Genomic DNA, 14557 nt, shown 5'->3' with positions numbered 1-14557 from the left:
AAAGTCTGCTAATAACGGGGCGCAATTGGTACCATGGGAATTCCAACAGATTTTTAAAAGATCTGGTCTCTGAACAACATACAGTATAGCGGGTTTTCTTGGCGGGTGTAAAAGTTTGATTTTTTTTGCCTTCTCAAAATGCAAATTATTTTGGCGCAATTTATTTTCGCGGACACAGAATTTTAAGCTCTTTGCAGATACACACTAAAAAGAGCACTGACTATTTAAGCGATTAAAATATTAGCTGGCTACCATCAAACGCCAAAATAAGAACCCCGCTTATATAACCCGCTATACGGTAGATGTTGTCAAAAAGAAACTCAAGCACCTTTTTGATGTCAACTTCAGAGTACTTGTGTGTGCAATCAGTAAGTATTTTAACAAAATAATTTTGCATATATAACCATTGACAAGGTAAGCAAATTTTCGAGTTCCATTTTTATTGAAAAAGCAGCTGTCGATGATATCAAAAAGCCTGAACTTATTTATCGTGAGGAATGGTTGTGTATAAGGTTAAAGAGTCGTAAGTTTTTAGGCTGTTGGTTTTGGTAACATTTTTTTATTTCAAATTATCATATGATTTTAAAGAAATTCTTCCTTAGAAATGGAACTATGAGTAAACGTTGGATTTCCACTAGTAAAATTAAAATAAGTTCTTCTAGATCTAAAATACAATTTACTGTAAACATATTACATTTGGCTGTGTAGTCTTTTTAGCGGCTTTGGCGGAACGCAGCAACCGCTAAATCAAGTACAACGCTAAATGTCTTGCACATATACACATAAATAAGAAAATGAAGAAATGCGCTAAATCAAATCTACGCTAACTTATTCAAAAGTCAATTTCCGCCAAATATCGTACACGCTAAATATAATACATTTACAGTATATAATGAGCCTTTCAAACAAAGACAATGTTGTCTCCTCCTTTGTCAGCAAGGACGAAAACGTACTGATCATGTAATCTATCTAATTCTGTTTCACTTCTGGATTATTGAATACAGAAGGATAGATGGTTTTCATATTGCCATATCAAAGCGTCTTTTAATACGCTATTTTAACATGGATCTGATACATTTAATCCATTCTGACTAAGTTTCAACGTCTTCTTTTTTACCTGACCCTGACCTGAAATCTTCAACAGAATCTATAATATTTAACCACATAGATATTATCAATTTATCAGAAACTCAAGCATCTTTTTGATGTCAATTTCAGAGTACTTGTGTGTGCAATCAGAATGTGTTTCTCAAAATAATTTTGCAAATGACCAATGGCCAATTTAGTATATCGACGAGTTCCAATTTTTATTGAAAAAGCAGCTGTCAGTGATATCAAAAAACTAAAAGGATTTTACATGTTATGCCTTGACTATGTCTTTCAAGTGAACGACATCATTCAAGTTCAATCGCCAAATGGTATATTGGACACAGAGGAAATATGTCACATATTTTCTGACAAGGATTTTATACATTTCATGTTTTAACCTTAGCCTTGAAATAAGAAACTTGTTTCAAGGGTGCAGTACTACTTTTCCATCTTTTTCCCTCTAGAAACTATGGGTAAAATATATTTGACAATGGTCCAAAGAGAGATAATATATGTAGCTAAAACGCAAGTTGACACAAACATTTGAACGAACCTGACAGTCACCAGCATCATGTTTTTATGCTATGAGAAAGTAACAACTGTGTGTACATTATCGTAAATGCCCTGCATGTGATAAAATAAGACATATAACAGAAAAAGTTTATCAACTTAGCAACTCATTTTGGGCTTGCACCTTGACAACACTAGTTAATTCACAATCTGAAAAGGGGCAATAGCTTAATGCTATCATACATAATGAAACTGCCTATTTCGAAACCACACTTTATTAATTTTTACAGTCGCCCGCGTGGCGCAGTGGTTAGAGCGTCTGCTCTAGAGTCGCAAAGTGAGGAATTGTTCCTTACGTCACGGGTTCGAATCCCACAGTGGGACATGGAGACCGATCCTTCGAAAAAGACAGTATAAACTGAGGTCCCTTGCCACAGTAGGTGCTCAATGGCCCTGAGTGCTGAATATAGGTAAAAAAAATTGTACTCTTCGCTGGCAAGTGGGGGCGTCTCCATATGAATGGAACATTTTCGTGTGGGACGTTAAACAATAATTAGAATATCAAACATACTTGTACAATTTGTCATTTCTGTAGACCACTTCCCAACGCCTTGCTCTGCCCCACATTTCAGCGTTGTCCTCTGAGGATCTGGGTAGTAGCCATGGTCACACTGAACAGTTATTCCATCTTCATAATAGAACAACTTCTTGTTGCTCAGTATCTTTCCATTCAAAGGAGGCATGAGTGTTGGACACTGGACTCCTAAAAGTAGTTAGGAAGCAATTGACGTTCTGGTCATACCTACTGTAATTGAAAGGATTATTGTTTGCCCTAATTACGCAAAGTCAACACTTATAATTAAACTGGAGAGTTGATCTGGTTGTAAAGCTGGTGAACTAAAGGAGATTGAGTTGTCATGTTAAAATCACATTTCATGTACACCACTTTTAATTTATCAAAATGTTCTTAAATTGCATTTTAGTACAACAAGTACAAAACACTTCACTACAGATTCCTCATAGTTCTTTTGTTTTGAACATATTTTTTGACAACATGGCAAAGGAATTAGATACAAGTTCCTAAAACTTAGATAGTTCTCTCCAATAGTTCTTGTAAATTCATTAGATTTCTTACCTCAAAATGGAACTGAATTGAACTTTTTAACACACACACCCTCTCCCTCACACACACATACACACACACCCTCACACACACACACACAAACACACTCTCACCCCCCCCCCACGCACACACAAATAGAGGTAACTAAACTGAAATATGTCTTAACCATGGTAGCTCTAGTTCCGTCAGATTAGATGTGTTTCAGTTTATTTCTTCGCCCTATAACTATAGTCCTGCTTGACACGTTATTACGGGTGACGTTAATATATTTCATAATGAGGACCTTTTAACCTGGTCCATCATCTGTAAAATTAAGGTAAGATCAACCAACTGAAGCAATTTGGGTAGTTGCAATCTTAGATGTATTTTCCATGCAAATATGCAGATGTTGTCCAAGTGGGGCTTACATGTATAAATAGTTACAACAGATTCTTTATTTAATAACATATTATTTTTGCTAATTTAGAAATTTGTTATGAGTACAGTTTTGCAAAATTATCTCGCAAATAAAAAGTGATTAACAGTACTTGAGAATGAACCTTCTCCAAAACTTTAACCTTAAATTGGGCTATATTTGAAAAATATAGACCCCTCCCAGGTTCAGCATCTCGTGTACATCCCTAGAATCATCTTTAATGCATGTTTAGTCCAAGTAGGACTACATGTATCAATAGACTTAATTGCTCCTAAACAGAACTATGTCATTGGTACTAACATCAGGTGTATTGCTTGGTAGAAATAAGCTAGAAAGTTAAATTATGTTTTAGTATCAATAAAGATACTTCTCTCAAAAACAGTCAGTTACTTACGAACACAGGTGTAATTAATTCTAATTTTATCTCCTGCTCTTGTCCCCGTTTCTCCATCTGCCAAGCTGATATTGTTGAAATTTGGTCCTGTGTATAACTGATAGCCAGTGTTGCAAGAGCAATTGAAAAATCCAACATAATTATTACACTTCTGACTGCATCCTCCATTTCCATTACTGCACTCATCTATATCTGTAAAAAAAAAAGTATATGCTCCATTACACTGAACACATTTGATCTTCACATATAGTTAACTAATAAAGGCAATAAATGTTTAAATAAACTAGAAAACTGGTAAGTCAGCAAGGGCCCCACAGAGGAATAGAAAAGGGTCAGCTGAAAATATAATTAATGGAAATATAAATAAAAAGTATGATATGAAAAATATATATATATATATGAAGCAGCAACTAACTGTATTTATAAAAGAACTTTATTCGGTAATAACCAATATTTGCCCCCCAAATCAAACTTTGATGGAGATATATTTTATTAAGTTCTTAAACAGGGGAGTATATGCTGACTTCAAAGCACTGAATATTTTCATAAGTAATGACGCCATATGTACGTAATGACGTCACAAACATGACGTAAATTTCAGTTTTTTATGAATTTTACAGAAAAATGTACATATTACGTCGATATTTTGAGTAAAAGTCACCGAGTGCATGTGTGTTCAGGATCAATATTTTGGTATAATGTGTAGAATGATAATATCAATGAAATATGTCAATATTGTTCCTGAGCAAACTTGCGGTCTGTAAATTTTAAAGCTAAAATTGTTGAAATTTTGTCCATTTTGTCCTCTTTCTGAAAAAGGATATAAAATCGGACTAGTTTGTGACGTCATAAAAACAAAAATTGAGAATACACTGCTTTGACACTATAATAATTTCTGTTAATTTATATTTCTCATACAGTTTATTGAATTCAGCACATTTCAGGAAGTTTTCAAAATTTGACTTTTGTGGGGGCAAATATATGCAATATACTACCGCATATAGTTCTTTAGGACACACTTGCTACATGACAAATGACCACACTACCTGTAGAAAGTAATTGTATCTTTGTATTTATGTAAAGGAGTAAAATACATATCATTTATTCAATTAAAAGTATCTTTAAACAAGATTGAAGCAAGCATTTCATAAAATGCCAGCTTTGGTGAATGCTTACATTACTTAGGCTTGACCTTAACAAATTTAAAACAAGCTTCACTTGTAAACTGAAATGTAAATAAAACTTATTGTGAGAGATAAAGATTTCGTACTTAGATTTTCTGAAGCAGACAAGAAAATTTATCCCAGATGATTAATTGTACTGCTGTTTCATCGGTCAACAGAAAATTTAAGTCCTTTAATATCAAGTTTATAAGAAGTAAATGTACGTTTTCTGCAGTGAAAGAATGAGATTATAATTATCACTATACCAGTTACATTATAGTTTCCTTGAATTTACACAAGGCACCAATAAAAACTAGTATTTTAAATCTATCTTTATTTTTTTAATTCGATTTGAAAATCATATTTCAATGAAATGTGCGTTTAACAGAATAAAGTACGGACATCATAAAATTCAACCCTTCTTCTAAAGCAAATTTCATCCATGGTTGACAAAATAATCATTACTTGCAGACTGAGGTGTAACATATAAAGACAAGGCTTTGGATGTTCTACAACAGATAAAGTTAATTTATCACAGGAGTATCAATAAAGCTTTCATAAAACTATATTAACGAAAGGAACATTTCAGAAATAATCTCTCTTTGTCCATTCAATCTTAAAATTAGGAATGACTAATCTATCCCCATAACCCAAGCTCCAAACCGGATAACATACGGAATAAAGATTAGCATAAAATTAAATACTAGCATGTCTTACTGTGTAGTCAGCGACATGCCAAATTTGAACTTAATAGGACAACCATAAAAAATGCTTACTGACAACATTTGTCCAATCCAATTCATGAAAAAGCATCTTGGTATAATACAGGCAAATAAGAATTTCGAACGTTTAAAACAAACAAAGGAGCCCAGTGTGATCCATTTGTTTTTCTTTCACAAGTAGATTTCGATATAATACAATGACCAGCACTCATATATTTTAAGGGCTTCAAAGATAAATATCTTCTTAATAATGTTTCTATTTTCGATAAAAGTGGTATTCCATGAGAATACACATATCAATGATTGAGTGCAAACAAAAATCAATGTAGAATTCAGAAATCCATGTTTATGTCAATTTAACTATACTGGGGTACTATTTCGCTCTACATCCTTTCTATTATCAGTAACCAAGGCAACACCTCGACAAAATTAAGAACCGATAAACAGAATTATACATATCTCTGTGTGATATATACAATGTACTTGTGTACCAACTTCCATTGAAATCAGACTAAAACAGTGGAAGGAATCTTTGGAAAAAAAAAGAATTACAGAAATTCGTATTTTCAGTAACCAAGACAACACAGTTCATTGAAATTTAAAAAAAAAAACGATAAGAAGAATTACGTATCAAAGTGTAGTCTACTGGTGTGTTAAGGAATCATTAAAATAAGATAAAAACTGGAGTAGCGTTTGGAAGTATTTTAAAGAAATTGTTACTTTAAGTAAAAATGTCAACAACATTATCAAAATCAAAAAACTGATAAATAAAATTATGTATTTTAGTAAAATCTATCAGTGTGCAAAGAAACATTAAAATCAGCCCAAATCTATAAAAGGGGAAGCGTTTTGAAAGAAGTTCACAGAAGTTTCTATTTTAAATGTTTTTAAATAACAACGGCAACAACGTTCATCAAAATCAAAATACAATATATAGAATTATGTATCTCTGTGTAGTCTACTTATGTGCCAAGTTATATTGATATCAGACCAAAACGTAAAGGGGGTTTAGCATTTTGAAAATTGTTTACAATAGACATACGGACTGATTGATGAACGACGGGCACCTTACTATCGCATAACCTCTTATGGTCAGAGACCAGAAAATCTGCAGATGGAAGATACAGTCCCTGAAACGTTCTACTTTCCCATTTTTCCGTTCGCTCACCGTTCGTTCACCGTTCGTTCAGCGTTCGTTCACCGTTCGTTCAGCGTGCGTTCACCGTTCGCTCTTCGTTCACAGTGTTGCGTTCACCGTTCACCGTGCGCTCGCGTTCACCGTTCACAAAACGTTCACCGTTCGCTCTTCGTTCCGTTTACTTTGCGTTCACCTTGCGTTCACCGTTCACTTATCGTTCAGTCTTTATTGCCATTCGGAACTCCGAAGTGAAAGGACTTATCTTTTTGATGGTAAGGATTTACATGTTTTTTAATTAAATAACTTAGATATCGTGTTTAAAGAATAATTATTTAATTATTGCGTTGCAAAAATTATCTATGATATTTATATCTCTATTATTATAACTCAGCTCTTACTTATTTCATGAATTTTCCCTGGAAAATAATTAATACATTAAGTACCTACATGTATGTAGAACGATGCTAAAATATTAAATTCAAAAAAGGGCAATGTACAAATGCTTCACGCACGGCATCAATTTGATGTAATTTTAAAGAGGACAAATTATTAATGGATGTATAATAATTCATCCAGGTCTTTTACAGGACTAGAATACATAAAAAAATTATTTCTACAGTAACACGTATTTAAACTACATGTAGGTTTGTATATAGACAGACAAAGAGCCTGACAGATAGACAGAGTTATTCCTATAGGGCACCCACACATCCTTCCAGGGTCCTAATAAGGATAATTTATCTTTGGACAGTTTTCTTTCATTAGAACGAAAGCCCAATGAGCTCATTTTCGTAGGTAAGAAAAATATTTTTTTCGCGGTATAACGCGAAAGTTACGCGTTTATTCGCGAAAGTTTCGCGTTATAACGCGTAACTTTCGCGTTATTACGCAAAACTTTCGCAAATAAACGCGTAACTTTCGCGTTTTAACGCGAAACTTTCGCGATATGACGCGTAACATTCGCGTTATAGCTCGAAAATTTCACGAATAAACGCGTAACTTTCGCGATATAACGCGAAACTTTCGCGTTATTTCGAGAAACAATATGATGCGAGATAGGATAGATTAGTCATCAGAATATTTTATTTTAAAACCTAACTATAGAATTAAAAAAAAGAATCTTACTTTCTTGTACATGTTTTTCAATTGTCAAATTCTTTAGACTGAATCTCCACTTGACATTTTTTTCTAGCTGAATCTTAACCATGAACATTTACTACAACTGTACCACTAGTTAATTAAGCAATCAATCATTTTGTATTCCTTTGTTTGGACAAAAAAGTATACACTGTAGAAACAAAAGTGAATGAACAATGTCTCCAATATTTTTATATTTGGTTATAGAGAAGTTCGTGGACTAGTCATAAATAAAAACTATGAAAGTATACAGCAGAGTTTGTACACTTTAAATTGTCAATGTTTTCGTAAGCAATGAAATGACAACGTGGTGGTGGTGCAACCTCAAAATAGGATATCGAATTTCCACAGTGAATCCAACGGAAACAAATGAAAATCTGCTATCCAATTTTCATAACTGCGTGGGACACAATTGACAAATTTACCTCATTTTGTCAATTTTCTGAGATCTTGATCTCTAGCTATAAAATAAAATTATTTCAGATTCTCTAGAGAATGCATATAAATAATAAATAATCTTGAAGTTTATCTTTTGGAAAACTCGCATCAACTTTGAATTGTTTGAACAGCGTTGAGAAAGACAAATTGTGACGGTAACAATAATTCAATAGCAAGAAAGCCTAAAATTTAACTTGTGATAGTCCAAGATCAAAAAAGCCTTTTGCTTATCATTGTAATGAATAAAATTGATGACAGAATCAAAAGAACGTTGAGACTAAAGCAAATGTCTGGTTATACAGCAAAAGCTTCGCCTTATAACGCGAAAGTTACGCGTTATATCGCGAAAGTTATGCGTTATAACGCGAAAGTTACGCGTTATATCGCGAAGGTTTCGAGTTATAATGCGAAAGCTACGCGTTTATTCGCGAAACTATCGCATTATAACGCGAAAGTTACGCGTTAAATCGCGAAAGTAACGCGTTTATTCGCGAAACTTTCGCGTTATATCGCGCAACCTTCGCGTTATATCCCGAAACATTCACGTTATAACGCGTAAAATTTATTTTTCTTACCTACGAAAATGAGCTCATTTGGCTTTCGTAAATTAGAGAAAAATAAGGCAATAAAGATATTTATATTCTTCCATAATTTGATTTAAATATAAAATATTTTAGGGACCTTCATTACCTGAGTTATTAATTAATTGAGTTTCTCTAAAAAAAATTGCAACACCTTAGTAGTGCATCTTTAGCAAAAAATACTATGCTGCAGATCTGTAGCTCTCTGCTTGAGAAAATTCAGACAGATAAAGCAGAGAACTACAGATCAAAGTGTTGTAAAATCTTTCGATTTACGCCGACGATTTTTTGTCGCTACTTCAGGTATTTATTTCGAATAGTTAAGCTTTTTTGGGTTTTAGAATGGCATCCTATAATTAAAAATATTTTTAACTCTTATTTTGATTCTTAATTTACATTTGAACGGCCCTAAACAGTCCTATAAAAATATATTTGTAATGTCGGTTTAAAAGAGTTCCATTTTGACGTCCGTAACCACGAATAGCCATTAGTTAGCATTGAAACGTAAGTAAATTATCAGGAATTGAAGTTAAATGTAAGCTTAATCATAAGATACTCTTTTTAAAGCTGAGGTTAGTATAAAATACAAGAAAACATACCCGAAGTGAGCGACAAAATTCGTCGGCGAAAATTGAAAGTTTTTACAATGCTTGGATCTGTAGCTCTCTGCTTTATCTGTCCGAATTTTCTCAAGCAGAAAGCTTCAGTTCTGCACCTATAAAATACTTTGTTTCTGTTGATCTTCTGAAGATATACATCAACCATTATGCTCACTTGAGTATAATCATGCCGTACAATTTTTCACCAAGATATTCTTAAATTATTTTTTTCCCCATTCTTTATGTATTTTAACTTTTTTTTTTCATTTTTAAGAAAAAAAAAGAAAATTGATATATGCTTACCAAAACAACTTCCGGTTTCTCCTATTCTCCCAAATCCATCTTTACATTTACAAACATAAGAACCAATGGTATCCACACACTCTGTGTTACTGGAAGACCGACAAGGACGAACTCTAAAGCATTCATTTTCATCTACAACAATATATACCATATTTTTATTCAATTAGATAGTAAAAGCTATTGCTTTAATTATCATGGAATGCTTAATGCCATACAAAAGATTGTAAAACCAATTTTTATGTTCACAAAATTACTTTGAGGAGAAAGGGTATGTCAGAGAAATGGCTTTCATTTGTTTAAATCAGCTTCATCTTCCGGTAATTTTTCCTCAAGAGTTCTCTTAAAAGTCAATATAAGAGCCATGCTCCTTGCCAATGCCCTTAACAATATTTTAAAATTTATGTCACTTGTGGCGCCAGGTTAGGTCACAATAAAAAAAATTATGGATTCTCATCCCTGCTCGCCCGATTTTTTATTAACCCTGCCTCGATTTTCTTCTGTTTTCCTTCATCTTAATTCTGTTGTGCATCAGTATTCACCTTTCATTTTATATCCGGAGAATGTAAAAATATTTTTCACAGCAAACAAGATGGTCGTTGGTGTATGAAATATGTATTTAACAAGGGTTGTTGTTTGTAAATGATTGATAATGATTTGTAGTAAGAGATTAATACATTGCAAAGACAGGTAGGTTTAACTGTTATTCGGACATACATGTAATAGAAACATGTTAATCTGCACCCACTGATCAGGTCAAAATAATGGAAGGAATAGAAAAAATTCCGTCCACTTACCTTGGTTTTTGAAAAAAAAAAGTGGGATGAGAATCTAGGATTTCTTTTATTAAATAATGCCTTAATCAAAAAAGTGTACTTTATCTTAAGAAATCAGTGCTTCTTATCTTCATTATAATATAATATTCTCAATAAATGCTACTCAGTTTTTCTTCATTTCATGAGGATACCAGGTTAAATATACACATATACGTAGATGTAAAAGTAATTAAACTATTCTAAATTTAATACATATAACAACAATTTTTTTTTCTGTATTTGTTCTCGATTTTCTGAATATGGCACGATACAGGGAGATTGATTGATTGATTGTATACTGTTTAACGTTCCTCTCCAGAATATTTCACTGATATGGAGACGTCACCATTGCCGGTTAAGGGCTGCAAATTTAGGCCTATGCTCGGCACTTACGGCCTTTGAGCAGGGAGGGATCTTTGTCGTGCCACACCCTACTGTGACACGGAGCCTCGGTTAATACGGTCTCATCCGAAATACCGCCCCATTTAGTCGTCTTTTACGACAAGCAAGGGGGTACTGAGGACCCGACCTATTCTAACCCGGAACTCCTCAGGATGATACGGGGAGAATAAGCTTGGATTTTTCTACACATGGTGTGGCACGGTGTGCTTACCTCTGTATTTCAAGCTATTGCTACCGTGTACACGGTGTAACACAAACCATTTCAAACTGTGTTTTCCACTCTGTGACTGGGAAACATTGTATGGCCTGGACATGTGCTGTAATGGAGTGCAAAATCCAAAAACAGTGGTTCTTTAATGCAAAATCTATATAATGTCTTACCGATGCATGGATCTAAGTTTGAAAATTGTCCATCACTCCCACATGTAACATCTTTTTCACCACTGCTGGTACCATTCACAATAAATCCAGTGTCACACTTCAGTTTGGCTGTCCCTTCAAATGCCACGTCACCAGCTGCTTCAACCTTACCATACATCACCTGTGGTATTGGGCACTTTATCTCTGAGATATAAAAAATGCAGTAAAGGATGAATGCCACACTAAAATTTTATTTCATAGATCTCCAAGACATTCCTATCAAATTATGGTTTCAGTATTGAAATGCTGATATAAGTTCTTAAATATTTTATATAATTTTTTCACATTTTGTCATAGAAAATGAAAAAAAGGTGTATTTGCATATAAGATGCTTTAGAATTAAAAAAATATCCTTTAATGAATGCATCATTTGAATATCAAATGACATATTTAAAGAAAATCTATATGGACATATCAAATAATTTGCTAAAAATATTTATGAGTGTATAACATATTATTTGTGAAAATTTTCAAAACCTATGATCAACATCTTTATAAGACTAAACATACATGTGTAACTAGTGAGAACATGCATGTAAGTCAATTATATATATTTTTAAAATTGAAATGAAATTGCTAAATTTTACAGAAATTAAATGTATTTTAAAAATTTGGCCAATCCCGATCGAAATTATCGATCCTGATCCCAACCAGAATTTTATCAATATTGGAAATAGGTAACATTCTCAAAAGAATACTAGTTTGAGTATGTGATTAAAGGGTAAAATAAAAAATAAGCCTTTTAAACACAGTGTACATATTGAAGACACTATAGTTAATACTGTATTCATTTTGATCGGATCAATTTAATTTTGATGTGGATAGATACAAATATCAAAAAATTATTTTCTCTAAAATTTTGGAATTTCATTTCACGTGGATCGTGGTTTGCATACATTGAATTAGCATTATTGATTCTTGAAAAGATTTTTAAAAATTTCATCAATTTTTCACTAATTATTAATCATTTCTGCATGAAGAGTGCATGACTCTACAAAAGAACTAACTTAAGTTCTTCGTTACCTCTTCAATTTTCTTACTTTGGCAAGTTGGAGAAGGATGTGACCATGTGCCATTTGACCTACAGTGGATGTACACAGACCCTAAAAGGTCATATCCAGGATTACAGCTGAACATCAGAACAGAGGCATAATCTGTACCACTCCCAGCAGTCACATTTACTTTTACATTATTTGGTAGATTTATTTGTGAGCATTGTTGAGCTGCAAAAATCTCAGTTTATTAAAAAGAATTATTTACTAAACAAAGTATATAAGAATCAACTTTAACTTCAATGGAGTTAATGTTAAAAGGACAAAACTAAGTTTACACATCTTGAGTTTTGACAATGAGATACATTAAGAAAAGATCAGTGAAATAAGCTTTAGGTAAATGCTATCAAACATTCTTTTTGTTCCAAAATCTTTTTTTAACTTACTGTTGCATACAGTTTACCATATTCTTTGCCTGGCATTTTTTGGTGGGAGAAACATTCATTGTGAACCCCCCATTGCATTCATAAGTTGCATGGTCCCCAAATCTTGCACCAGTTGCAATCATCAGTATTCCATTTGGAATTGGTGGTGGAGTGCCACAGTACGTAACTGCAATTTGATTTTGTTTGTTTATTGAAATAATAGGAATTTAGACACATTTGTACATAATTTATCTTAATGATATTACATGTATAACAGTCTTGTAATAACCGTTATAAACTTAACAAAGATAAATAACACAAAACTTTAATTAAAAAATCCGCAATATTTCTCATAGATATATATCTTAATTTGTATCTTAATAATAATAATAATAATAATAATAACATTTGCCAAGTTTAGTGTAGTATTTAATTTTGTCATAAGGATTAAAATTTGTGCAAAATTTTGTAAAACATTAGACAGAAAACGACAACATTTTTCATATCTAGTCACACTTGTAAATCATTTATCTTAATTTGATATTAACATATTTTATTGTTAATATGTAATAACAGTTATAAACTTCCCAACAAATTTCTTTCTATTTTTGGGATTTTTTAAATGTTTTTTTTTTTCCATCAAAATCATTAAAAAAATATTTCTCATTTGTTTGTGTTAAGTATCCTTAAGCTACAGAAAATAAAAAAATCAAATGTTAATTTTGGGTTGTTTCCCAATTGAACTGAACATATCTTACAAAAGGTGCCAAATAGGTTAACTGAGCATCATGCATGTAACAACTTTCCAACAATTGAATTTGGTTCGTGTTAAAAACCAATTTTCGAAAGAGACACAATTGTTTATCATAAATATACACTAAGCATGCTTATTTTTGTTATTATTTAAAACCATATTAATTGCACAAAAATATATAAGTACAATTTGTATACATTGTTTGTTTGTTTAATGTTTAATACAAAGGAGCAGAAAAGAAGATTATTTCAAAGTAATAATGCCCTCTCACTAGCTAATCTATATAGCTCCGCTTTAGAACTAGAATCCCTGACCCTAGGGGCATGAATTTCACAATTTTTGTAGAAGACTCAATGCTTCTTATAAGCATGCCAACAGTTTGACTGCTTGATGTCTATAGGCTTCTAAAGATTGCAATCATTTTAGTGGTTTTGGTCCCAATGAAGCAGAGACTATGAAATTCCCAATTTTTCTTCCCCTTCATTCATACACGTTATACCTCAAAACTGGTGAAATTAGGTGAGCGATTGCAGAGAAAAAATGCTCAAATGTTCACATTAGTAATGACTCACATTTACGAAAACAGATATCAAATTTAACAGTTAAAAGGTCACCCGAGTTTTCTGTATTGTAATTATTGTATTACAAAATCAATTTACATTAACAAGCATTTCAGTGAAGACTTTACATAATGAAAACTATATATGTACATATGCAATACATTGAAGGTAAATTTAGACATACTTTGGCAGTCAGGTATCCTGGAAACATTCCACTTCCCTCCAGGTAAACACTTCATAGACACGGAGCTTTCCTTGTTGTATTCCTCTTGTTTAAATGAGTAGCCTGTCTGACAGGACAGAGTTATCACTGTGTCCAGAGCGGTGTACTTTCCAGATACTGAATTCATTGTCCACTGAGATAGGGTTAACAATGGGCAATCTTAAGAGAAGACTTAATATTTTTCATATTTAAGAATTATTATCCAAATGGTCATTCAAATGAAATACTGAATTAAGGTATCCGATTCATTTTTGGAACATAATGTTTTAACTTTAAATATTCATTATCTATAAATTATTCTAATGTTAAACAAAGCCTTTTAGGGTAGAAAGAGATAAGTATGAAACTTGTATAGCA

The 14557-nt window shown here is 32.6% G+C and overlaps 1 protein-coding gene across 1 annotated transcript in view; it reads right to left on the bottom strand.

The window, feature by feature from the left end:
* The window catches only part of LOC134261286 (uncharacterized), a 77991-nt gene that overhangs the window by 49719 nt on the left and 13715 nt on the right, over positions 1 to 14557 (bottom strand). Inside the window, 7 exon segments of the mRNA XM_062743725.1 lie at positions 2171 to 2362; positions 3532 to 3723; positions 9613 to 9744; positions 11208 to 11390; positions 12287 to 12469; positions 12695 to 12850; positions 14162 to 14359. Of these exon segments, the coding sequence (XP_062599709.1) occupies positions 2171 to 2362; positions 3532 to 3723; positions 9613 to 9744; positions 11208 to 11390; positions 12287 to 12469; positions 12695 to 12850; positions 14162 to 14359 (1236 nt within the window).

Source organism: Saccostrea cucullata, unplaced genomic scaffold (genome assembly GCF_032062105.1).
Source record: "Saccostrea cucullata isolate Sc308-1 unplaced genomic scaffold, CSIRO_AGI_Scuc_v1 ctg2622, whole genome shotgun sequence".
Taxonomy (NCBI): Eukaryota; Metazoa; Mollusca; class Bivalvia; order Ostreida; family Ostreidae; genus Saccostrea; species Saccostrea cuccullata.
Note: the sequence above shows the minus strand (reverse complement) of the source record. Positions and strands in the feature narration are given on the sequence as shown.